Source organism: Geospiza fortis, unplaced genomic scaffold (genome assembly GCF_000277835.1).
Source record: "Geospiza fortis unplaced genomic scaffold, GeoFor_1.0 scaffold41, whole genome shotgun sequence".
Taxonomy (NCBI): Eukaryota; Metazoa; Chordata; class Aves; order Passeriformes; family Thraupidae; genus Geospiza; species Geospiza fortis.
Genome location: NW_005054299.1, coordinates 12845273 through 12869888, shown reverse-complemented (window position 1 = coordinate 12869888; position 24616 = coordinate 12845273). Strand labels below are relative to the sequence as shown.

Sequence of the window (24616 nt, the reverse complement as noted above, 5' to 3'; positions counted from 1 at the left end):
TAGGATGTTACTCCATATTTGCCTTCTCTCCTACCAGAGGTGGCTCCATTTCAATAGTGGAAAAGTACTTTCTCATTGGTATGGTTTATAAAGCACTTGAGAAGCACTTCAGAGCTCCTTAGGCTGCCAAGTGTTGTAGTGGGAATTGTCATTAGCAAACACAGACCTTCCCAGCTGCAGAAGGTCTGTTTCTCCATCTGACACAAGGCACACCAGGCAGCTTGTGCCGCCCTGGTGGAGGAATTGCAATGCTGCTCGTGGTCATTACTGGGAGGCAGAGAAGAGACTTATGTGCAGTGGGATGAGCTGTGGTGAGGGGTTCAGGTGGGATGACATCAATTAGAGCTGCCTGTGCTGGTGGGGTGGGTGCAAGGGCTGAGGAATGTGGAGGAGATCACCCAGACTCTTTTCTTGTGCTCCAATAGCACTCCCTGGGAAGTGACAATGGTAGGGTTTACTCCCTGTTGGAGAAGGGAGATGTTCAGGGTGCGGCTGACAGAGTTGTCCTTTTCCACTCTCCCCCATGTCCAGCTGGGCTCTGTCTGTCTCCCAGGGAGGGGCAGAGCACCAGAAATGGAGGTGATAGTTGCCTGCACTGCATGGCTGCCATCCTGTGAGAGATCCCAGCCTCTGCCCTGCCCGCTGAGGCCAGGACCCCCATGGCATCTGCTGTTTGGTCTCTGTTCACAGAGCTATAGGTGCTACCACAGCGCCCTGCTGCCTGCTCCCCTTCCCCTGCTGCTGCAGCCTACTGACTCCTCTCTTGTTTTCTCTCTCCTTCTCCCCGGTGCCCCGGAGCAGCAGCGGCCAGTGAAGCAGTCTCTCAGCAAGTCCCTGTGCCGAGAGTCCCACTGGAAATGCCTGCTGCTGTCCCTCCTCATGTATGGCTGCATGGGAGCCATGACCTGGTGCCACGTCACCAAGGTGACCCGGCTGACCTTCGACAGCGCTTACAAGGGCAAGTCCATGATGTACCATGACAGCCCCTGCTCCAACGGCTACGTCTACATCCCCTTGGCTTTCCTGGTGATGCTCTACGTGGTGTACCTGGTGGAGTGCTGGCACTGCTACACGCGCAACGAGCTGCAGTACAAGGTGGACGTGGAGAGCGTGCACGAGCGCGTGCAGCGGATGCAGCAGGCGACCCCCTGCATCTGGTGGAAGGCCATCAGCTACCACTACGTCCGCAGGACCCGGCAGGTCACCCGCTACCGCAACGGGGACGCCTACACCACCACCCAGGTGTACCACGAGCGGGTCAACACCCACGTGGCAGAGGCCGAGTTTGATTACTCCAACTGCGGCGTCAAGGACATCTCCAAGGACCTCATCGACCTGGAGAGCTACCCAGCCACACGGCTCCGCTTCACCAAGTGTTTCAGCTTTGCCAACGTGGAGTCCGAGAACTCCTATCTGACCCAGCGGGCCCGCTTCTTCACAGAGAATGAGGGCCTAGACGATTACATGGAGGCCAGGGAGGGGATGCACCTCAAAAATGTGGACTTCAAGGAATACATGGTGGCCTTTTCTGACCCAGACAACCTGCCTTGGTATGTATCTCATTATGTCTTCTGGGTGGCAGCTCTGCTGACCCTGTCCTGGCCCCTGCGGGTGCTAAATGAGTACCGCACGTCCTACGTCCATTACCACGTGGAAAAACTCTTTGGGTTCGATTACGTGGCGGTGACGCCGGCCGAGGAGCGCTCCTTCTGCCGGAGGATGCCCCGTGTCAACACGGTGGACAGCACAGAGCTGGAGTGGCACATACGCTCCAACCAGCAGCTGGTGCCCAGCTACTCGGAAGCGGTGCTGATGGACTTGGTGGGGCTCTCCGGCTGCACCAGCTACTCTGCGTGCCGCTACGGGGGCTACCGGCAGAACTGCGAGCGCTGCCACAGGACTATAAGCAGCTCCTCCATCTTCTCCCGCAGCGCTCTGAGCATCTGCAACGGCAGCCCCAGGATTCCCTTCAGCAGCAGCCGCTTCTCCCTGGGCCGCCTGTACGGCTCACGCCGCAGCTGCCTCTGGCAGAGCCGGAGCGGCAGCCTGAACGAGCAGAGCTGCCCCACCGAGCAGACACGCCTCTCCAGCCAGGTGACTGTGGAGGAGGAAGACCCCCCTCCTTATCAGGATGCCCTCTACTTCCCTGTCCTCATTGTACACCGCAACGAAGGCTGTTTGAACCACGACCACCGTCACCTCCATCGCAACGGGTCCTGTGTGGAGACCTCACTGTGAAAGCAGAAGGCAGTGAGATCTCATTGTCCATTGCCTGGCCCAAGCCGGCGCAGGATTTGGGGAGAGGGGCACAAGGGGGATAGCCCAAGAGGACATCAGGATGGAGTGGACATGGCATCCTGCTCCGGCAGCCAGCAAAAGCTTCCCCCGCTGTGGCTCTGACCTCCCCGAGGGGTGGATGCTGATGCTCCCCCTGAATGGCACAGAACTCTCGACCAATCACCACATGCAAAAAAAAAAAAACCAACCAAACCAACAGCAAAACCATAATTCATGGTATCAAGACCCAAAGGGGGGAATAAAACGACAGGCCTGATGCAGGGAGGGGGTGGCTTTGGCTCCCAGCCCTGGCTCCAGGCTGGCTTGTGCTCCAAGGAACCAGCAGCCACCAAAAAGCACCCTGCTGCACCCCTGCCCACCCTGCTTCCCACACTGGAGCGAGAGCCCTGACAGGGTGGAGGAGAGCAGGCCCCTTGGAGCAGGGTGTTGCTGCCTGTGACAGAAGGTCATGGGTACCCAGGCACGTGGAGCTCAATGGCAGGTTAGAGCAAAGGCTGAAAGCCACGAATCCGCCTCTTCCTCTTCCCCCTGACCATTCCCCGCCCTCCCCGCTTTTTTTTAGACCATGCTCCGACTGTTACTTTTTTCTCACTGCTGGGGATGGCATTGCCTCCAGAGGATCCCATGCTCAGCTCCTTAGGAAGTTTCGGTGTGCCAGCTGTGAGTCAGCATCCCCTTGGTAAAGGGTTTTCTGTTTGGGCGTGCAGCACCAGGGAAGGGATGAATGTGCAAATCCAGGTGGAGCAGAGATCTGCAGCGCTACTGATGTAATTGCTGGAGGAGGGCTCAGCTGGAAAGAGAAAACGGGAGGCCCCTGGTGAGCTGGGGAAGGGGAAGAGGATGGCACTGGAACAGACATCGTGGTATCAGGTGGCACATCAAGTGGCTGGGGACCCTTCCTGGCTTTGAAGTGAGTCCTAATTGGTTCAGCCAAGCATCAAGGAAGTCTCTGGTAGGTTCAGCTGCAGTTCACCTATTGATAATGGAGTAGCAGGTTGGTGCAAGTCTGCACAAGTGAATTTTGCATGAGATCCAGCTGGGCTCTGGCTGTGGACTCTGAGCTGCAGGCTCCTGGTAGGCTCATTTTGGCAGAGAGCTCTGAGGGGATAGGAGGGACAAATGCAAAAGTATGCTGGAGCATTGGGAACTTTGGCTGGGGAAAGGAGGATCCAAAGGATTCTGTTTCTGCGGTACCCCACTGTTGGTGCAGGAGGCACTGCCAAGAGGGATCCTCTGCAGAACAGAGGCCAGGAATACATTAGAGGAAAACCTGATTGAAATGAAACGTTTTGGACAACAGAGGTTTTTGCAGGGAGGTGTCAGGCTGTCAGAATTGAGGTAACTTCTGTGTAGCTCATTAGCTACTGGGTTCTTCTGCCTTGCTCTTGTCAGGGCAGGGTGCTCAGAGCTTTGTGCTGCCCCTTCTACCCCGCTGGAAAGGATCTCAGTGACATTGGGCAAAGAGCCTTCCTGTCGCTGAAGCTGCAACAGTGTTTGCAGCATGCACACACCCAGCTTTTCCTCCTCCAGCAACACATCCCTGGATCTCTTGTGTCCTTGTTCTGAGAAAAGCTGTTTCCTTTTCAGTCAGCTCTTTGGGGAGTGCATGCCAAATCAGCCAGCGATTTCTCCAGACAGCACTACTCCTCAGCTTCACCCCTCTTTCCTCATCAGCTGTGGCAAACAAAAGCTAAGAGCAGCACATCTTGGGTGACAAGGGCAAGTCCAGTGGCACCTGGGCATTGTGCTTGGTGTCTGCCTCCCCATCTGTTGCAGAAGGGCAAACAGTGAGGCACTGTATTTAGTCCAGCCATCTTCCTCCTGCCAGCTATTAATGAGGGGCCTGGCTCTCTCATCTTGCTGCTGTACTGCTTTGCCTCCCAGGTCTTGGGAAGGCTGCAAATGCACCCATGTACCACACTGGTCCTATTTTGAAAGTCATCTCCTGCTGGCAAGCCTGGAGTGGCCAGCCCCTTTGGGCGTTGTAGGGCTCCACTTTTCATTTCCCCCAGAGCAGTCTGTTCTGCTCTTCATGGCCTGCATATCCTGGTTAGTGTCTCATGCCCATCAGGTCAGCTTGTCCTCCTGGATCTGGGGTGCTAAACTACAAACAACGGTGGTTTGAACAGGAAGTCTCTTAAAATCTCACTCTGTTTATGATTCTGTCTTAGCATCTGCCCTTACTTTCACTACCAGAGCTAGATGTTGGCTTAAAGAAGAGGGTCCCTTGGAGGACAGAGAAGATTAAGGTCTGTGGTGTAGGCACATCCTTCTCTGCATTTTGTTCTCATTATTTTTGGCATAGATTCAGACTGGGCGAAAGCAGCCCTGGGATTTCCTTGCTTAGTAATGACATTTGGCTTGCTGTGCACTTGTGCTTCTCTCTCCAAGGGCCTAATGTAAGCCAAGGCCAATGTGGAATGTTCTCCTGGCTCCGGGGAGATAATGGTGTGTGCTTGTATGTCCCAGCAAATTGAGGCAGTGGAGCTGCAATGGGTCGTTAGTGAGCAATGAGGTCCCCGCTTGTCCTTCCTGACATGTTCTCTTTGAAATCTGCACTGTTGCTTAAATTAGGCTGTGATGGCTCATCTTTCTATCTCCAGCCTCCAAGGTGCCTTGGACAGATGGATTTATCTCAGTTTTGGCAGGCCTTTTATCTCCCTGGGGCAAAGACATTCTTCACAACAGGGACAGATTAGCAGGGTCTCTATGCTCCCCAGCTTTTAGCACCTGCAGCAGAGTTTCAGGCACCCATGTCCTTGGCTCTTTCGGGGGCTTTCCATGAGAATGCCTGGCCTTGTTCCTCTGGCCGCATTTTCACCTGTGGAATCTTATTCTGAAGGTGGTCTATCCATGTGGATCTTCAAGGCGCAGTTGCTGTTCTGACCCACTGGATCCATACAGTCTTCCTGTTGCTGAACACCTTCCCCATGTACCTGGTGCCAGCTGCAGCCAGGTCCCAGCTGTAGTCCTGGTGCTTCTGTCTGTGGCTGGTCCAGACCCACAGTACCCTGAGAAGTGGGACTTCTCTAGTCAGTGTTCCCCACTGCATGCCAGGATTTCTCAGAGATCCCATCCCTCATATTCTTGGTGCAACTCACGTGCATCTGGTAGAACTGCCCCCCTGGTCCATCCCATTCTATTTTCTCAAGGTTGGAGGCATGACTCAGGCTCAGGAAAGGGAGATGGTGCACTTGGGCATGGTAGGGCAGCAGGACTGGGCAGCAGGGACAGGAGCTGCCTGGTGGCTTGACAGAGAAGTGGTGGAGCTGAAGAGGAGAAACTGAAACTAGGGCTCGTCCTGGCAGGTCTAGTCAGGCAGGAAAGTTCAGAGCAGAAAACTGGGCTCTCCCTCCTGTCTCCTGGCATGGGACACTACTCCTGGCATGGGACACTACCAGCAAAGAGTGTTTCCTCCTTAGTGTTGGTGAGAGAATGCAGTGCCCTGGGCCAAGGGCAGCTGCTGTAATTCTCCTTATGGCTCAGGCTACGAGCACAGATACCCAGAGATGGCCTGTCCCTGTTCTGGCACGCAGCCTCTCCATGGTGGAGTGATCCCATCTCCTGGCACATAGACACCACCCACCACAGCTCTGGGCTGTGCAGCAGTCAGGTGCCTGCTCTTCCTGAGACGTGTGTCTGCTCTCTGCCGTCTCCACGCTGGTGATGATGGTTCCTTTGGCAGCTCATTCGAGGGCTCCTCTCAGGATAGCCTTCTCCCTTACATCTAACCTGAGTTCTCCCTGCTGTAGCTTAATCCCATTACTTCTCCTCCATTGACTGCTGAGTCTAATTGGCTCTGTTCCTTTTTCTCATGGCCTTCCTGACACAGGCAGGTCTCTTATCTGTAGTCTTCTCTTCACCAAGGCCACAGTCTTGATCTCACTTGCCAGACCCTGGCTTGAGTGGTGGTGCAGAAGTTTTCACTGTGTAGTGAGTATGTCACTCCTGCTCTGAGCCTGGCCCGGGCAGGAGGGCCAAAGGTGCAAGCAGTGCCTTGGTCAATGCATTTCAGGGTGGTTATGTCCATTCCTGGTGCAGAAGATCTCTTTGAAGTGAGCAGAGCTCACAGAGCTGCTGGCTGCTTACACAAGGAAAGCAGGACAGCATTCATCACCCTCTGGGAAGGTCAGAGCTGGGTGCTTGTCAGTGTGATGGGGGAAATAATTAGGAGGATCTCTGCACTCAGATGACTTTGTTTTTTTCCATACATCATTTGAACATTGCAGTTTTCCATGAGCTGAGAGTCAGGCTCAGCATTGCACTTAGCAGCAGACCTTCCTCATACACCAGAAGGAGGGAGGCAGGAATTCTACCAGCTCCTCTTTGTGGCCCTTCATGGTGCTAATGCAACTCAGAACAGGGATAGTCCTTACTGTTGCAAGGCTGGAGAATTGGTTTGGGCTATTTGGTGTTTCCCACTCTTCAGTATACTTGTCAGGTACTTCAAAGCTCTCCAGCTTTTCTGAACTAGAGAAAAAAAGAGAGAGAGAGAAGAAGTGTGTGAGAAGCTCTGGATTACTTCATCATCAAGACACATCACCACCCATTTATCTATCTTTCAACACAGTGGAAGCTTCCCAAATAGTGCCTAGCACCTTGCTTGTGCAGAACCAGTTGATGACACCAACCAGCCAAGTGGTGCTTCTTTGAGCCCTCTGTGTGTCATGTCTCACTCCACACCAAGGAGGGAGGTGTCAGAGAGGGCTGTCAGGGTGAGCAGCTGTAGGGGCATTCATTAGGATGGGGAGAGGGAATCTGAGCCTATGGCCAAGGCCAGGCCTTCCAGGCAAATACACAGTATTAAGGCTGAGGAAGCTGCTGTTCATCTGTTGTCAAACAAATGCACCCCCTTCTTTTCTGCTCCCCCTAAAATGTACATTAGAAATCCAGCTGGTCCCTGTCCTCTTTGCTGTCTCTTCACTCAAGAGGCTGCAGAGCTGTTTAATAAGTGATGGATGCCCATGGGGTGAGAACTACAGGAAAATATGAAGTGGAAGTTTAAGAAAGATAGGTAGTGTCAATGCCAGTAAAACAGCACCTGGTGATTAGCAGGTGGGACAAATAATGCCTTTTAAGCTCTCCTTCCAGCCTTTCCAACCATGGCTTCAGCACTGCTGTCTAATGTCACCAGGGTGCTGCCTTTAGCAGGGGACAGACTGTGCTGCAGTGTGCTCCTGCTCTGCTGCAGTCGCTGTAGGGGCTGGGTCTGCAGTGCCACACCACCACCAAGGTGTTGTGTTCCCAAAGCTCTGGAAGTCTCAAGGTGGGATATGTCCTTCTGATCGTGCGTCATCCATATTCAGTGGTTAGAATAAAGTCTGTAGGAACATGATCTGGATCCAGGTAATGTCAGAAATGAAACATAGTTTAAGTGATAGCTCTATCTGGTGCTGATGCTTCCTGTGATGCACTTGGGCCTACACTCTCCACTGAGCCAGGTATGCATGGGGCCAAAGGCTGGTTCATAGCACCTGGGATCCCAGTGGGGACTTGGGGCTGAGCCTGCCTAGGGCTGTTTTCCCTGTGAGCATTCTGGAAAAAGTGGAAAGGGGTCATAGTCACACTTCAGGTAGAAATTAATGGGCTATGCTCATTCGTAGGGTAATTTCACTGAAACCAGTGGTACTATACTAATGTGAGGTTGGCTTAGCAGCCCCTCACAGGGGTCTGTCCCTAAGTCCAGAAAAATTGATCTGTCACAGTGTTGCTTTGATGCATAGATTTTGTGCTGGGACTTGGCCAACATGAATGAATGTTGAATATCTGTAGTTTCTACAAGCAGTGGGTTGAATTGTTCTGCTCTGCTGCCTCACAGCTGCTCTGCCAAGGGGAACATTATGGATGTGATCTCATCAACTCCCTCAAAAGCAAGCTAACAAGCAAATTGACCTCCACAGCACCTCCACAGCATCGGGAGAGGAGCTTTCTCCCACAGGACCACAGCCGTTCTGCCTCTGAGCTCAGAGGTCCCAAGGACAGAACTGAACCTGCAAGACCCATGGCCTCGTGGCCTGCCCTTCCTCCTTCCCTCCTTACCTCATGTCTGTCTTGGGGGAGGGACAGTTTCCCTGTGGAGTTCAACAGGCTCCTCTTCCTGCGGCTCGTGAACAGGCTCTACTAACAGGTATATCATCCACCTATGCAACTCTTCCAGAAGCTGCCAGATTTTCAGGAGCCCATTACAGTGTGCAGCATGGCCATCCAGCACTGAGAATAAGCACAGTGGCTGCTGGAAAGCTAAGTGGGTTTTATTCCTCCCCCATTCCCCAGGAAGACTCTTTCTTTTTGTTGGGCCATTTTGTTTGTTTGTTCGTTTGTTTGGTTTTTGTAAACTTCATTTGGGGGAAATGAAGCTCGTGAGAAGTTGGTGCCCATCCTGAACCCTCCCCAGTCCTTCGAACTCTGAATGGATGGATCACCTACTGTGATTATAATTCGTGGATTTTGTAGAACAAAATAACTTCACACACAGACACATGAGGTGCTTTCACTCTCCATCAGCACAAGCTGCTTCTGCAATCTTAGCTACTCACATTAGTGAAAGAAAAAGCCTAGCTAGAATGTGGTGAGATGACGTAGTGCTTTGTACCAGTCCCATGGTCCCAACGTCCATTAGCAGCGCCGTCAGCTGCCGTGACATGAATTCAGACTTTGGATGGCAGCCCATGAGCCAGTCAGGGTGAAAATTTGGAAAATCCCAAGCCTGAGTCTATGCACATTTCCAGAAGCAGATGCAGAGGGAGGATCAGCTGAAGGCAGGCATCACCTCCTGCTCGGCCCTGGCAGGAGCTGGTGGGCTCTGTTTGTGCTGCACCTGCCCCCAGGAAGAGCCTGTCCCCAGGGGCTGAGCAGAGGGCAGCGAGAGCAGCAGTGTGTCTGAGGGAGCAGCACTGCTCAGCTCACTGGGGAAACAGCAGTGACTGCCAGACCCCAAAATAACAGGATTTCACTTTGGGAATGTTAGAAGTGTTTCACATTGCTGTTCCTTGCTTAAAAAAAAAAAAAAAAAAAGATTTTTGGTGATGATGTGGGCTTACACTCTCCACTCCTTCCATCTCTCTTAGTGATGTGCTGTGCTGGTGGAGAAGGAATGCCCAAAGCAGATCAGGATGGTGGCCCTGTGGCTTTGCAGTGGGATAGGTTGATCAGGAACAGAGGCCAGAGTTTAAAATCTTTCTCTGCCCCTGGAGGTGTGACGTGGCTATCCACCCAGACGTGGCAGGGTGGGGTTCTGCATGCTTCTGCACAGCTGAGATCTGTAGCCCTGCAGAGGGTTGATATGTTTGTGGCTTTGGTGTGGTGACACCCATCCACCCTTGCAGCAAGGGCTTTTCAGGGTGACAGCGCATTGCTTGTTCTTTGTGAGAGGAAACTCCTGACCTGGTTTCTGTGAGGAGATGGTGTGAAGTGTCACATTTGCTGCAGAGAGTGGCAGGGAGCAGGGATAAAAGCATGGAGCAAGCTGTGTTTGAGAACAAGCTAATCCATTGCTGGCTGTCTGAAACTGGAGAGCTGCTGGATCTGCTCCCTGGACAACGCTTTCCAGCTCTTCTCACTCTACCCAAACCTGATGTGCAAACTGTCATTCCCCTGAGCTAGCCAAAGCACTCCCCTCCCCTGAACTCCTCCGAGGCCGTGCATTCCCATCATTTTGGTCCCTCCCTGCTGGGTGCCATGAAATGCCAGCAGATGCATGATGACCATAGGCATGCTGGTGGCCAGATCTCACCATCCTCTGCCTGTGCACAGCCTTCCAGCAGCGCTCCCTGCCCTGGTGTGCCCACTGCTTGCTTGCTGCAGAGCAACCGCAGCACATCCTGCCATCACTTTGGCCACACTTGTGCTTTCCCAGAGAATTTCGCAGCACTTGTCCTGAGTTAGAAAACAGAAGGCCTTGATGTTTTGGTGGTCCTGGTCTCCAGACCAGGGAGGAGAGGAGAGGCAGGTCAGCTGTTGTGGCAGTGAGGGAGCGGGGGACAGCATCATGGTGATAGCAGCATATCTGCTGGAGAAGTCTCTAAACATGGGCTCTGTGCTTCTGTGCTGGGGCTGAGGGCAGCTGACTGAGGGCAGAATAGGATGTGAATGCTCAGCAGCACATGGGAGGAAGAGCTGGTCGAGAACATCTGTAAAAGGCTTTGCAAAGGTGGTGGTTTTTACAGAAGACAGAAGGCAAAATGGGGCAGGAGGATGTGGTGCTGGAGCAATGGTGCTGCAAGGCAGGGAGGGTGAGGGGGAAATGGAGCAGGGCATTTGATAGAGAAGCTCAGGAACAGAGTGGGCATGCTCTGGCTGAGGAGAAGGCAGGAGGTATTCCTAAGCGGAGGTGCCCAGGCCATGTCGCACTGCGTTGTTGGAGCAGCAATGCCGCCTCGAAGCCCAGCAGTGACAGCTTGAGCACGTGTCATCAACCACGATGGCCACAAGGTGTAAATGTCACTAATGAATAAATTGCCTTGTGCCTTGGAGAGGCTAATCCATCATGGCCAGAGACAGGGATCTGACAAGCCTGGCTATTTCAGGCATACCCTGTAGGGAGGAGGAACGCTTCATTTCTGAGCCGTCCCCTCCACCTAGGGAAGCCGATGCAGGGCTTGGCTCTGTGCCACTTCCCATCTTCCCAGCCAGACGAGCTCAGGCTTTATCCCTCTTCAGTGCAACTGAAGAAGCACGAAGGGATCTAGATTAGCCAAAATTACCCTGTCAGCAGGGTGGTACATGAGGCCAGCAGGTGATTGAGGTTGGAGGGAAGCTGCTGGACACAGGGCACACCTGCTGTAAGGATCATGGAATACAGTGGTGGGACCCCAGTGACTGAGAGAGCTTGTGTTAGTTGTCTGCATGTGTTTCAGGAAAGGAGTGCTTGGCACTATGTTTTAGAAGTGTGCTGTTTCCTCCTCACCCCACTGTGCTGTCCCACAGGCAGTGTACAGGACCCCCATTTTCGGGACCCCCTGTGTGTGAACCCCGGCCACCAGCACCCTGGCTGACTGTGCAGAGGACCAGCAGGTACCAAACAGGCAGGGACAGCTCAGCCTAGACAAATCCATCTCCATGGGAGCAAAAGGAGGCTGAACACAGCAACCATTTCTGTCCACAGCCTCTGCTCATCCTTGTGGCAGCCTGCTCCTCCTCCCCGAGTCGGTGCTCAAAATCAACCTGCCATCCTGTTTGTGACATATGCCAGTGTGACACCTTGCAAATCGATGCCTGGGTCTCTGTGAGCAGAAACCGCCAGGCTTGGGAAGCTGGCCACTGTTTCCTGCTGCCGCTCTGCTCAGAGCAGCGGGAGCCGGGCTCGCCATCTGCTGTGGGAGGGAGCCAGCCGGGTGCTCCGGCCTGATGGGACATGCCTGCACAGCCCGAGGGAGAGCCCTCGGGCCATTCTCCCTTCTCTAGCTTCCGGCCACCCCTGTTTCTCACCTTCTCTCTGGCACAGACCCGTGGGTGAGGGGGTGCTCCCAGCCTGACTCTGCTGAGTGCTGCTGATGCTGTGTTGGGGGTGGTGGCAGTGCCCAAGCTCGTTCCCTCCTCCAGACAGAGTCCCACAAATAACCCCCCCCTCCTCAGAGCCTGCCAGTACTCCTTGGAGATAGATCTCATGGGAGAGCTAAGGTATTTGTTCTGGCCCTGCACTCAGCACAGTGACCAGCTAGTTACCCACCCTGTGGTGGCTGGACCCAGAGCTGACAAGTGACCCACCAACAGCAGGGATGGTCACACTCCAAAAATCTGCTGTTGCTGTCTGGCCAGAGTGTGTGGCATTTGAAATGGTTTCAATCCTTGCAGACTGGCAGATAGCTGGCTGTTGGTCTTGGGTGTGGGCAAGTGCTGCAGGCTGCTTGGTTTGGACTTTGCTTTTTGGCCAAGAGATGGATGGGAGAGAGGGCAAAGAGTTCTCCAGGCAACAGCTACCTGTCCAGGGATTCCTGCACGTGGCAGCCCAGGAGGGGGTTTGAAGGGTGCTTAAGTGGTGTTAACATTCTCAAGCTGTTAGCAGGAAAATGAGCAGTGAATATCCTGGAAAGCAAGTCAGAAGTTGTTCTGGTGATGATCTCTTTTCCCAAGCCCTTTTCTTTCCATCCCTTGTCCTCACTGGCTCTGGTGGCCAATTCCTCCTCATGTGTCTGCTAGCATGTCTGCAGGATCTCATTGCTGCCCTCCAAGCATGAGCTTTCATTGCACAACTGGCTGACCAGTTGCAGCCCTGTCCTTGGAGCCACAGGCAGGCTTGCCTAGGACCAGGCCACCCCCATTAAACCCCCACCCTCGCTGCTGGAGCTGTTGCTTCATCAGCCTGATGCTGATCTGGGTCTTTTCTGCTGTTTCTGGACATGAGTTCTCATCTCATTGAGGTGTGTCATCCAGTGAAAATATTTTGTAAATGCAAATAAAAATAAATAAGTATATTCAATACCTCGGTCTCGAGGATGGGAAACAAGTAGTGGGAGTTGCCCAGGTAGGGAGGTTTCACAGCTGCTACTGCTGGTTAGGAATTCTTCTGGATGTAGCCCCTGGAGCATCCATCAGTACTTGGGAAGGGAGCTACACAAACCTGTGAGGGCTTGGGGCTGAGCCCTGTCAGCACCCCTGCTGCCAGGGCAGCCCTGCACTCCATCCTTTCTGATCTATGTGGGCGTGACACAGTGCAGGTAAAGGTCCTGTCAGCCAGGGGCCAGTGGCACCTCAGTGTCTGTATCCATCAGGCAGGGCAAGGCAGAAGCGGGTACGTGGTGAATAAATCCTTTTGTGAACACTGGGAAACGGTTTTTACTTTTCAACTCTGTCAATATGATCTAGCTCTGTCTGTCTCTCTATATATGTACAAACAGTATATCACAATGTTGCCTTTTTTGTTGGAAATATCAAAGTACAAAGATTGTAAACCAAATCGGTGTAATAAAAGTTTCAGATGATTCACTGAGGTGGTTGCCAGCAGTGGGTCTGTGGTGTTGGGCAGGGCTCAGAGGCGTGGGAAGCTGCTGCGTTGCTCAGAGGGTGGGAGGGGATGGAAGTCAACCCACTTGCTTAATTCCCAGATATCCCCTGAGCAGGGTGGTCAGTGGACCAACTCACTCAAGTATGTGCCTTGTCCCATCCTCAGGTGACTACAGCCTGTAGAGCAAAAGGAAGCTGCTCCATTTTGCTCCAAGCCCAAGGAAGCTGCACTGTTTTCAAACTTGTGAGCTATGTGTGCCAGCAGTCCTGAAGGGACCCCTCTAGCTTGAAGTTATGCAAAACACAGATTGTTTTGGACAGGTTTGCACAGAAGAGCACTACTAGGTAAGGTAAGCATCTGGTTGTAAAGAATTCACCTGTTGCAAAGCAGGATAGCACTGATTAAAAGCAGGGCAACCCAAAGCAGGAAACTATGGTGGTGAGACCTCTTGAGTTATTGAATTTATTTCTATTTACTTTTCACCACCCATATCTGACTCCAGACAGATTTACTATAAATTCACATAGATTACTGAGCTGAGCAATAGCCAGAAAAAGCTGCTGAGGAACTAGAAACAACATTCCCTCAATCCTCTAGGCCTCTCACAACCTCCTCAGCAAAACCTTAAAGTTAGGTCTGGACTAGACCATTTAGGTGGCAGAGACTTCATCTTAGCTGCTTTACAGGTGAAACAATATTCAGCTGCCTGAAATAAGTTTGCTGCTGGAGCACAGAAAAGCATCACAGGAGGTGAGATTTAGGGTGCAGTGAGAGAGAGGGCTTTAGAGGCAGATTGCTCTGTGGTGCCACTACAGTGCCTTGAGATCAAGTGTCTGTCTCCAGTGAAGTCACAGGTTGGATGATGGGGGTCTGGGAAAGGCTGCGGTGGCAGCCACAAGTCAAGTGTTTCTCAGAAAAGTAAATAAAACCAAGACCCTGAAGTAAAGTGTTTCCAAGACTGCACACCCAAAGCTCATTGCTCCCTGGAGCACTTTATTCAGAGGGGTTCAGTGGTGGGGTGCTGCAGAGATGCTAGCCTCACTGCTTCCCGATTGGCCCACACAATTTCGTGAATGAGGAAATCTGTCTCCTGTTCCACCTCTGCGTGGCGGAGATCAAGCTCGGTCAAAGTCTTGTTGTTTGCCAGCCCTTCCAGCAGCTGCTTCCCACCATCCTGCAAAAGAATCAGAGGGGATGGTTACAGGATGACATCCAAAACAGAAGTGTATTGCTCCTTTTCCCTCCTCCCCAGGGCAACTTCTGCTGCTGCCAGTGGGAGGTCCATGAGATGGTGCCAAAAGGGATAAAGGCCTCCACCCAGGTCCAAAATGTTGCTCACAGGAGAAGTGCAAAGGAGGAGTGTAACCTTATGCAGCTCTGTGACATGACACATGCTAATGACTCCCTCTGGGTACCATGTCAGGAGTTCTCAAGCTCATGCTGGTTAATAACACATCTGGCAATGATAACCTGAGAGGAGTCTGCTCCCTCCTGTCCCCCCGTTCCCAGCTTACTGCTGGCTAGGCACAAATGGATTAGAGTGCTGTTCCTCATCTTGGCAGTTGTGAGAGCCCCAGAACTGGCAGTTTTCTGTCTGGATGCCATTTCCCAGGCTGGGTTTGCTTTCCTGAGAGGAATATCTCATGGAATTGAAGACCAGCCTTCATGAGAGAAAATGTGATGTAGCCTTAGGGAGGCAATCCACTCAGAGGCATTTCTGCCCCATACATGAAGCACTGTATTTAGGGATGTGACAATTTGAACTTTCTCCTGATGTTGCTATTCTCTTCCAGGTACCAAATACACCTCCTGCCCCTTCTCCTCCATCCAGATCGTCCCCTGATCCCAACACCCTGCCTCTTAGCCCTTTTGCCAAAAAGGGGAGAGCAAAAAGGACTGGAAAGAGGTCTCTTTTTAATGGGCTACACAGGTCAGAATTTAATGCATCTCTAGCAAAACCCCCAATTTTCCCATAGATAATACTACCAGCCACCTTTTGGGCTGCCATGGAACTTCACAGATGGGTAACAGGAGAGTTCATCAGAAGGAAGATTCTAAGCACAGAGATTATTATTTACTAAACAAAAATCCTTCTACCCTTTCCAACCTTTGCCCCCTTCTATCATTAAACTCAAATGGTTTTCCACATCCAGGACCATAAAACTCAGAACTCACAAAAGGTTTTCTGCCATCAAATCCTTTTAAAACCCTTGTCAAACACATTGATGCCAATATTCCTGCCAGCAGGGACAGCTGGTCTTGCTGTCTCTTTATTTGACAGTGAGAATAATCGAGGCAGCACAGAAAGTTTAAAAGCCAGCATGATTGCTTTTGGCTGTCTAGTTTGAGATTTCTAAAGCTCTTTTTAATCAGTAGAAGAGAAGCGGTCTGGTTTGTGGGCATGTTGCAAACTGCAGCTCTTAGGGATGTAGTAAGATCTGTGTATGTTCTTCTGTCTAGAAAATGTAAGCCTGTGTTTTGGGAGCCACTTACAAGCACACAGACATGACACTCCTGACCCACCACACTGCTCCCGGGCCGCAGGGTGAGTTAAAGAAGCTCAACAACCAAGCCAATTTTCTAACAGTCTTCTTTGAGCGTGTGATGGACAGGAGAAATTCTGGGAAGGGTGACACTATCTGTGTGCTGCTGAGTGACAGATGGCACAGCAGATCCAAAGCACAGAGGATATGCATGAGACCCTCATGCTGCCTATCATTAACTACGCTCACATGTGCAAAGCGTCTGTGATTTTTCCCAGACATGCTTCCTGGTTTTCAGTTTCCTAGGGGGAAAATCCCTCTCTGCCCAAAAGCCCAAAGCCTCAAAGACAGGTTCAGCCCTATGAACAGAGCTACATGTGACAAGTGAGGTAAATGCATGTTCATGCAGAGAAGGTGTCCTTCTCTTTCCTGACATCTGCTACAGTCTCTTCCCTGCTCACAACTGATAGTTATCATAGCAACAATTCAAAATGAGGGATGCATTTGCTTCTGTGGCTTTGAGACAGGCTCAGCATCTGCTTCGCAAGGCTACCACACAGGGTCACAGACTGCAGGCAGAAGAGGCGTCTCTTACCAGCCCCAGGTGATTGCATGAGAAGTTGATGCTCGTCAGAGAGGTGTTCTGAGCCAGGACCTGGGAGAACACTGCTGCAGTTGGCTCTGACAGGTTATTACTTCCCAGATGGAGGCACTTCAGGCTGGTGTTGGTCAGCAGGGCACGGCCGATCGCCTCCCCACCTTTGTCCTCCACAAAGTTGAGGCGCAGGTTCAGGGAGGTCAGGGTGGAGCTCTCAGCCAGGCCTTGAGCAAGAGCCTGAGCCCCCAGGTGACAGATCTGGTTGTTACACAGATTGAGGGTTTCTAGTCTGCTGTGGCTGATCAGCTTGCCAAGAGCTTGTGCCCCGTGGTCCCTGATGAGATTGTGGGACAAGTCCAGCTCCAACAAGCAAGGGTGATGCTGCAAGTTACGGGCCAGGAGCTTGATCTTGTCATCATCCACTTTGCTTCGTGTCAGCTTGAAAACCTGTGGGCATAAAAACCAGGGTCACTACAACAGCCAAGGCTTTGGACTGAGCTTTGTACAAGACCATCATGGAGTTAAATCTATGGTCCATCAGACACCTTTAGCTAGCAGGCTCAAGTATTTGCTTTCCTAGTGTGCTGATACTTCCAGAAAGCAGGGCATGCCACTGATGCCCCATGCCAATTCTAGGGAAAAAGGGTTTGCCTCCTGGAAATGCCTGTTCCTCTCCTCTGACTGCACAAAATATCTAACTGGGGGCTAAATTAAAGCAAGATAAAGCTGTCCAAACATCTGCAGCAACTGGCAGCAGAACCCAGCCCAGATCACAGTCAAACCTGTCTGAATGAACACGTGCACCAGTGATAACCACAGAACAATGTCCTGTGTGCCTAGAGCATCCTAATAGCCACAAGAGAGGTAATTTCTCTTCTGGAAGCCATATTTCCCAAAGCATGAGAATCTGTGGGGAGTTCATCCAGCTCACTCTGTCTCCACTCTGGATAGCAATGCCCACTGATGTTTTGGAGGGGCTGAGTATCTGCACTATCCCTCATTGCTTAGGCAAGTGTGAGTGTTTCCCCACCCTGTTCTTGGGGGTCTTTGCTCCTCTGGGAGAGGCTGACATGCATTTACTGAGCAAAACTACCAAAAACTCCTTATGAAAAGCTCCCTCTGGACTTTTCCTCTCCTGCCTCCCAGAACTATATGAGGAGTTAAAACAGTGGAATGCTGCTGCCTCTTACACTACAGGCAACAAGTTTTGTGGGAGCAAATATTCTTCTCACTGATCCCCTGACAACCCATTCTAACAAGGACATGGCAGAACAAGAAGCTCAGCACTAGGCCAGCAGGTTAACATCTCTGCACTCTGTCAGAGTCTGTAACTTGCAAAAGGAAGGGTGGTACCAGCAAGCAGAACTGGTCCCTGTATTTCTATCCACAGGCAATTTGAAGATCTAGCTGAGGCAGTAAGGTTCAGTTTGGGGTATATTACTTTCAAGTTACGGCACATCTTCACGGCAGAAGCCAAGTTGGAGCAGTCCAGCTCAGTGAAGTTAAAGAGGTTCCACTCAAAGTTCATGCCACAGCTCTTCACATCATAGATGAGATGAAGCTCTTCAAGGTGAGGAAGAGAAGTAATGAGCTCTTTCAGGTTGTAGTGATGCTTGTAGACCTCACCAGTTTCAGCCTCATCCTCTGCGTCAGAGAGGTCATGGCCCTCCTCCTTTGGATCCACCTGCAAAGGTGGCAGGAACTGATTGATCTCCAGTTTCCGCACGTAGCCTTTGCAGAGCGGGATGAGCTCTAGGACCTGCTCGGGGTCTGTGGTGTTAGGGATGAAAAACTTCAGAATGTTCTCCAGGTGACGTTCAAAGAACATCCGTTTCCAGCTGTCTCCATAGTTGGAGACGTCACACACTTGCCAGCGCTCCATACAGCACCTCTTCCAGTACTCCTCATGGCTTACTGTGTTGGCAGTCACAGTGAGAGGAAGGCTGGTGGAGAGCCTCTCCACCACCTTCTTTTGGTGCTCAGGCAGAAGATCGTTCAAAATAGGGTTGTCTGGAAGAGATAAAAAGAATGAGAGGTTGGTCTGGGCATAGGAACAATTGCTGGCACTATGGTTCTGCCTGGGCCCCCAGCTGTGTGCCCATGCCCTTTCCTCTGCTGGTACTGGCTCTCTCCTTGGTTGCCAGCAACTGGAGCACAGAGCTAAGTTGACAGAATACATGTAGGATTCATTTGCACATTTCCATATATGATTTCTAACTTTCACAATGAAACATCAGTGCAATTTGGTTTACTCTCATAAGATTTGGGAACTGTGCCAGAAACTGAGCTCCCCATTTAAACTTGGTTTGAATGCAGTTTATATTCAGTGCAGGAATTCTGCTCCCAAGAGAACTAATTCAGCCTTACAGTGATGGGAGAGCTTGGCCTGCCATTTGCTGAACTTTCTCCCTTTTGGTTTCTAAGCATATTGAAGAACAATATTTGAGAACAACTGTGTGCTTTTCATGCAGGTCCTTGTGCCTATTTATCTTAATTCAAGCATTGGTCTTACCTCAAACTGATTCCTGTTCCTTTTTGCTGAGGCACATTCCTAGCTTTTAGGTCCACCTTGCTTAAATAAAAATTGTGTTTTCCCAGGTACTCTGTCCCCTAAGTCTCTTTCCCAATGCTTGCCCTAAGTCTCAGCTGTCTTCTCTGGTGGAAGTTCTTTGTGCCCAGAAATGCCAGAGAAAAGCCATGTGTACTCACACCATGAATATTTGGTCATGTGTACACAGTTGTGTTGAGTAACATAAATCATCAGCGAAGAACCTTATCTGTGCATGGGAAACCAGATTATGAAACACAAAGTGGGATTAGCTTTATAGTTCCCCAATTTCTGGGGCATTCCCTTCCGAAGGACACTGACAGTTTTACCACAGCCTCTTCCTGGAGTCTATTACCAGTGTGCCACAGCTGACACTGTGATGACCTTCTCTGCAAAGTCCCATGACACAGGCAGAGGTGTGACACGTATGGGCAGGGCTGGGCTAGCTTCACTCAGGCTCACTCAGGCCCCACTGTGGGCAAGGTGCAGCCTCACAGCTCAGGTAACAGCAAGAGGGTCCCCATGAAAATGAGCACACTGCTTTTATGTGTGCACAGTGCAGGTCCAATGCAATTGGCATCAAACTGACTGATCAGGCTGCTGGGACTGCAAGGCTGTCCCAGCTTAGACGCTCAAGTACCTTCAGCTCCTGGCATAAGGCAGCTCTGAGCTCCTCTGTACTGTCTTACAGTCCCAGTGTGGACATAGCCTTAAAACTATCTTTGGTCTTTGCTGCCACTTCACTGAGTCAGCCAAAAAGACAGGCCCTTCTTCTCCCCCTCTCAGTCAGTTCTCAGATGAGACACGCTTCTTCTGTTTTGCTGTGTTTCATCAGTCCACCTGCTTCAAAAGCACATTCCCTGCCTGAGGATATAGCTTGTCACATCACCACCAAAGCCATGGAGGAGGGCTGAGCCTGTGAGTACAATACTGAGATGATAGCTCCTCTGGGCAGGAGCAATTCTGCATCTCTTTGTACTGCACTCAGTACAACAGGGCTCCATCCTCGAGCGCTACCCTAACGTCTCTATGAATCAAGAGCAGGAAACAGCAACTGCACAGCCCCAGTCATGGTTGAGGTGAGTCCAGAAGAGCGTGGATGGAAGAAGATGTGATAGAACAAGGTCAGTACAGAGTCACTGGAGCGCAGCCTAGAGGACTACAGCCATCCCTGGAGTGTACAGATACATACTTAGCAACTAAACAGTTTGTTTAACTGGCTGCCCAAGGGGATATTTCTCCCCATCTGCTCCTCTGGCAGGGCTGGGTGCCACACTGCCTTTCTGATGCATCTGCCTGCCTTGTTGACCCTCTCCTCTCTGGGACTGACCCTCTCTCCACGTGTCCTAGAGTAAACACGCTCCCACTTACTTTCGAAATTGTGAGCGATGTGCTGGAGGCAGAGCTCCGTGAGGGGGGGGACAGTGACCAGGGACCAGCTGAGATCCTCACTGATGCAGCGGCGTGTGTAGAATGAGACATCAGTGAGGCTGGCCTGAGGTGGACATGGTGAGGGAAGGGGTCTGCTCTTATCACCAGCTTCTGGCTGCTGCATCCTTGCTCAGGACCTACTTCTCCTTCAGGAGAAGCAAGGGGAAAATTCCTTGAGAGTCACCACTAAGTGGTTACCTGCAAAATAAAAAGGCAGCTTTAGAAAGAAGCTAGCAATATTAATGGTCAGGTTACACTGCTCTCCTGTAACACACTTGCCCTTTGCCTGCCTCCTTTGCTTTGGACTGGAAGCACTGCAGGCAAACAACTATTACTGAGCCTCATCTTTATATCCTGCCCTGTGCAAAGAGGTCTCTAGGCACCACATGCAATAATGAGATAATAACGTGGTGTTAATTCAGAGTGCTGTTGAAGAGGATGGACAGGAATTGATTGTTTACTGTCTTTTCCAATAAAAGTAATAGGGAAAGCTGGCAGGAGCTAGGCTTAAAGCAAAGGGTTCTTCACACAGGCTGCAGTTGAACTGGGGAATTCCTTGCCACAGGATGCTATGGATGTTAGGAGTCTGCAGACTCTAAGAAAAGTCCATGATAGAGACACCCTTTGAGAATGATGAAATACACAGAAGTCATGTGGCTCAGTGTGAGCAGCTGAACACAGCTGGAGGTGGGGAGAGTGCTGGAGGAAAGAACACACACTTGCATTGTTTTTCTACTCTTCTCCAGGTGTCTGCTTCTAGCCACTGTCAGAGATGGGTTTTTGGGCCAGCTATCCTCTGGTTTGATCCAGTATGCCTGTTCTTATGACTCTCTAAAGACAGATGCTTTACAGATGAATACATTTAAGTGTATTCTTTTCCTGCTTTTCTCCATTATTCTCCGGTTGAACTCCTTCCAAACATCCATTAACTGATGAGATGGGTCAGACCTGTTCAGAGCACACTGAGCCTAAGCAGATATGAGCTAAAAGAACCACCCTGGAGCAGAAGGAAGGATGCCTGGTCCTATTAACTTCGCAGAGCTTTCCCAGACCGAAGTTTTCCATTTGCTGTTTCCTATTCCATGCTCAAGGCCAGTGCTCTCAGAATCCCACACGAGTGGTTATTGCCTGGAAGTCCTAATGGTTCTCTAACCAGACAGTCTGAAAGAGGCAGAAAGGGCACCAGGAAGGAAGCATCCACTTGAGTTGTGGGTTCCACAAGAACATCTAGGTCTGGTGAGCATCCCCCAGGGCAAACAGACCCATGCTGATCCTTGCTGGGACTAACTGGACTTAACAGGGCTGCAGCACAAGGGCTGGGCAGTTACCGGCTGCAGGACACCTGAAAGAAGCATGAGGCAGAGGTGGATAGCAGTGTCAGAGGTGAGAACACCTTCCTGCAAGACCAAGAGGATATCTCAGGGCAGTGGTGGCCTTGCACCACCAGGATCAAAGGATCCTGTGGAAGGATAACTGCCATGTAGTATCTTTGCCCACCATATCCCTTGCCTGAAGGGTGGTTTGATCCCAACCAGCTCCTTCTTTGTGAGAGATGTGACCCAGACAGTGGTCCCTAGATGAACCACCTTAGTCCTTCCTTCCCCTGCACAAGGTTTCTCCTTTCACCTCTGCTTTCCCAGCTGGTGCTGCTTCTGCCCTCTCCCTGAAAGCTTTGGAGCTGGCTTTGCTAGTGTTACTCCCTCTGCTCCTTCCCCCTCCAAAAGGCATCTGAGGAAGGGCCTGCAAAAGAGGGAAGAGATCTGTGAAATGCTGAGGTCTAAAAGAGAGGAGCAAATGCTTCATGCTGCAAATATGTCAGCAAAGGCTTCTTCAAATGCACTTGAGGCAGGCCTGAGAGGGACAGTCAGGAAAGGGTGGGGATGGCAGAGGCAGGGCCAAAGCAGGAGGATGAAGGGTGCCAAGAACAGGGAAGCTGTAGTTCCTTGGAGGCAGTAGTGCACAGATGACAAAGGTAAAGGCTGTAGAAAAAGGGAGCCTGATCTGATGAAGGGTGGAAATGGGGAGAGAAGGAATGAGTGTTAGGCAGCTGTGAGAATGCTGGGAATCCTTTCCCTGCAAAGGTCCTTGTGCCTAAGGAAGGTGCTATAATGATGGGTCACCTTTCAGGGGGAAAAGAAGAGACCTGATTCTCCACAGCACACTAACCCAGCTGAGACCCAACTCCTGGTGCTCCATAGACTTCTGTGGAAGGGCAAAACACAGCTAGAAGGCAGTGAGGTGGCATTAATAGAAGTGACTGGGAAAATTGTTTTCTCCTTGCTCAGTCCTTTGTCCTATTCAAAAAGCATCTGTATCATTTTGTCCCCCAGGCCAATCACAGCTGATTGGAGCTTCTGATGGCTTTCCTGACCTTTTGGAAACAATCATTAAAAGGCAGCTGTTGGGGAGAGCCAGTGCAGCATTGATAGCCTAGGATTATTTCCTGCCTGATCCAGCAGATGATGGAATTGCCTGTTGTACCCATGGCAGGTTGATTTTCAGAGGGTAGGTAACCCACGGCACATGCAGGGCTGCCAAATGGGCTCCAAGAGTCCAGGCAGGAGACACAACTGCCCTGAGGCAGAGCTGCCCAGGCTGCTGAGAGGCTTTCCCTTGATCTGAGCCCCAGAGCAAGTCAGCTCAGCTGACTCCACCATGCCCATTTGTCATTCACTACAAAGCCATTAGGAGCAAGGCTGCAAAGCATCCACATCAACCCCATGCCTGTGCTGCCTGGTCTGACCCTGAGCCACTGCTCCCAGTACATCCATTCCCAGCCTGAGCACACCTGCCAGGTGCCCTTAGCACCAGGGAAGAGCCTCCTTCACTGCTCACACCCTCTGCCTTGTCTGCAGGAGTCTCACCCAGCCAGAGCTGAGACTCTAAGCCAGTTTCCAGAGCTGGGTTTGCTAAGCACGTATTTAAACACAGGGGTGGCGCCGTAATTCACTATCAATAAACCAAGTCAGCACTGTTAATGCATGCTCCTTCCCACCCACTCTGCATACACATCAGTCACCTATCCTAAAATGGCTTTATTAGACAATATACAATGAACAGAGCCATGTACTAAATTCCCAGTTTTTGTCATTTAACACCCAGATCAGACTGAAAAGTAAATAATGCTTGAACTTCTTAAAAAAATAAAGGAAATCACACTTCCCTTCCCCAGGAGGAACTGACAGAAATCTACTCACACAACCAAATTATGCTGCTACTAACATGCCTTACAAACCTTCTTCAGCTAAACCTGTTTTGATCTGGAAATAAAAGATTTTTGCTCTTTTCATTTACACCAAATCCCAGAGAGAACAACAACAAAAAAAAAGACCTGCATGGGAACTGGTGACCTCCGGCTAATGTTCCTACCAGGATTACAGAGATCCAAAAAAATGGAACAACAGTAAACACCGTGATTACTGGAGAGTTTGTAAGAGCAGGATAAATTATTTCAGAGGGTGGTTATGCCCCAGCCAAGAGTGCATTTGCACTAAAGCTCTGCCTGCCCATTAATTGAGGAAGCTCTTATGCCACTGCAGCAGCACCCTGAAAATGCCAGTTGTTCTGCAGGTGTGCTGACCTTAATGCTGTTACGTGTAGTCCAGGCAAGTCATCCTGAGTCTGGCTAACACCACTGATCCCACTGACACCTGTGGGGACTTGCCATGCTCTGTGGCGCCTCCATAGGTGAATGCTAAGAGTGCATTAGGACACTGTGTTGCAGGCTAAGTCTGGGCCTAAGACACTGCAATGGGCTTTGAGTGAGTTAAAAAAAAAAAAAGTGCCAAAGGAGGAATCTATTTAGCTTCAGATATAATGAAATTTGTCTGTAATGGGAGATTGGGCAGAGTAAGGCCAGCTGGCCATTTGGGAATTTGGTTAATGTCACCACTGTAATCCTGGCGGTGTGAAGGGCCAAAACTGTGCTCCTGCATCTCTGTCAGCATGACCTGGGAAGGGCCACTGCATCAGTGGGATGTCAGAAAACCAAAAACCCTTTTGGACCTGAGCACTGCTCACCGCAGCCCCGGTCACTGCGCGCAGCTGGCTCTGCCGAGCCGGCCCCCGGAGGCTCGGAGAGGGTTCCCTTCCCCAGGAGGCAAGGAGAACGCCAGCCCCACCAGCCCCAGGAGGCAAGGAGAACGCCAGCCCCACCAGCCCAGCTCCTCGGGATGCCGGCCCTGCGCTCCCCCGTGCCAGCCAAGCTCTCTCCAGAGACCCCGAGAGGGACGGGAACTCATGGGCGCGGCCGCTTCGTTACGAGCCAGACCTGCGAACCGGCGGAGAAGGCCCGCTCAGGGGCGCTGGCTGTGCCC

General features: G+C 51.2%; 2 protein-coding genes across 2 annotated transcripts; one reads left to right on the top strand and one right to left on the bottom strand.

The window, feature by feature from the left end:
* Nucleotides 1-801: 801 nt before the first annotated feature.
* TMEM151B (transmembrane protein 151B) lies at nt 802-13225 on the top strand. The gene is made up of 2 exons (XM_014308068.2): nt 802-3250; nt 8117-13225. The coding sequence occupies exon 1, from the start codon at nt 880-882 to the stop codon at nt 2236-2238; it is 1359 nt and encodes a 452-aa protein (XP_014163543.2). The 5' UTR covers nt 802-879; the 3' UTR covers nt 2239-3250; nt 8117-13225.
* A 1012-nt stretch (nt 13226-14237) lies between these two features.
* TCTE1 (t-complex-associated-testis-expressed 1) lies at nt 14238-24593 on the bottom strand. The gene is made up of 5 exons (XM_005416215.2): nt 24571-24593; nt 20241-20498; nt 17763-18331; nt 16319-16768; nt 14238-14414 (listed from the first exon to the last, which is right to left on the bottom strand). The coding sequence occupies exons 2-5, from the start codon at nt 20422-20424 to the stop codon at nt 14238-14240; spliced, it is 1380 nt and encodes a 459-aa protein (XP_005416272.1). The 5' UTR covers nt 20425-20498; nt 24571-24593.
* Nucleotides 24594-24616: the final 23 nt, after the last annotated feature.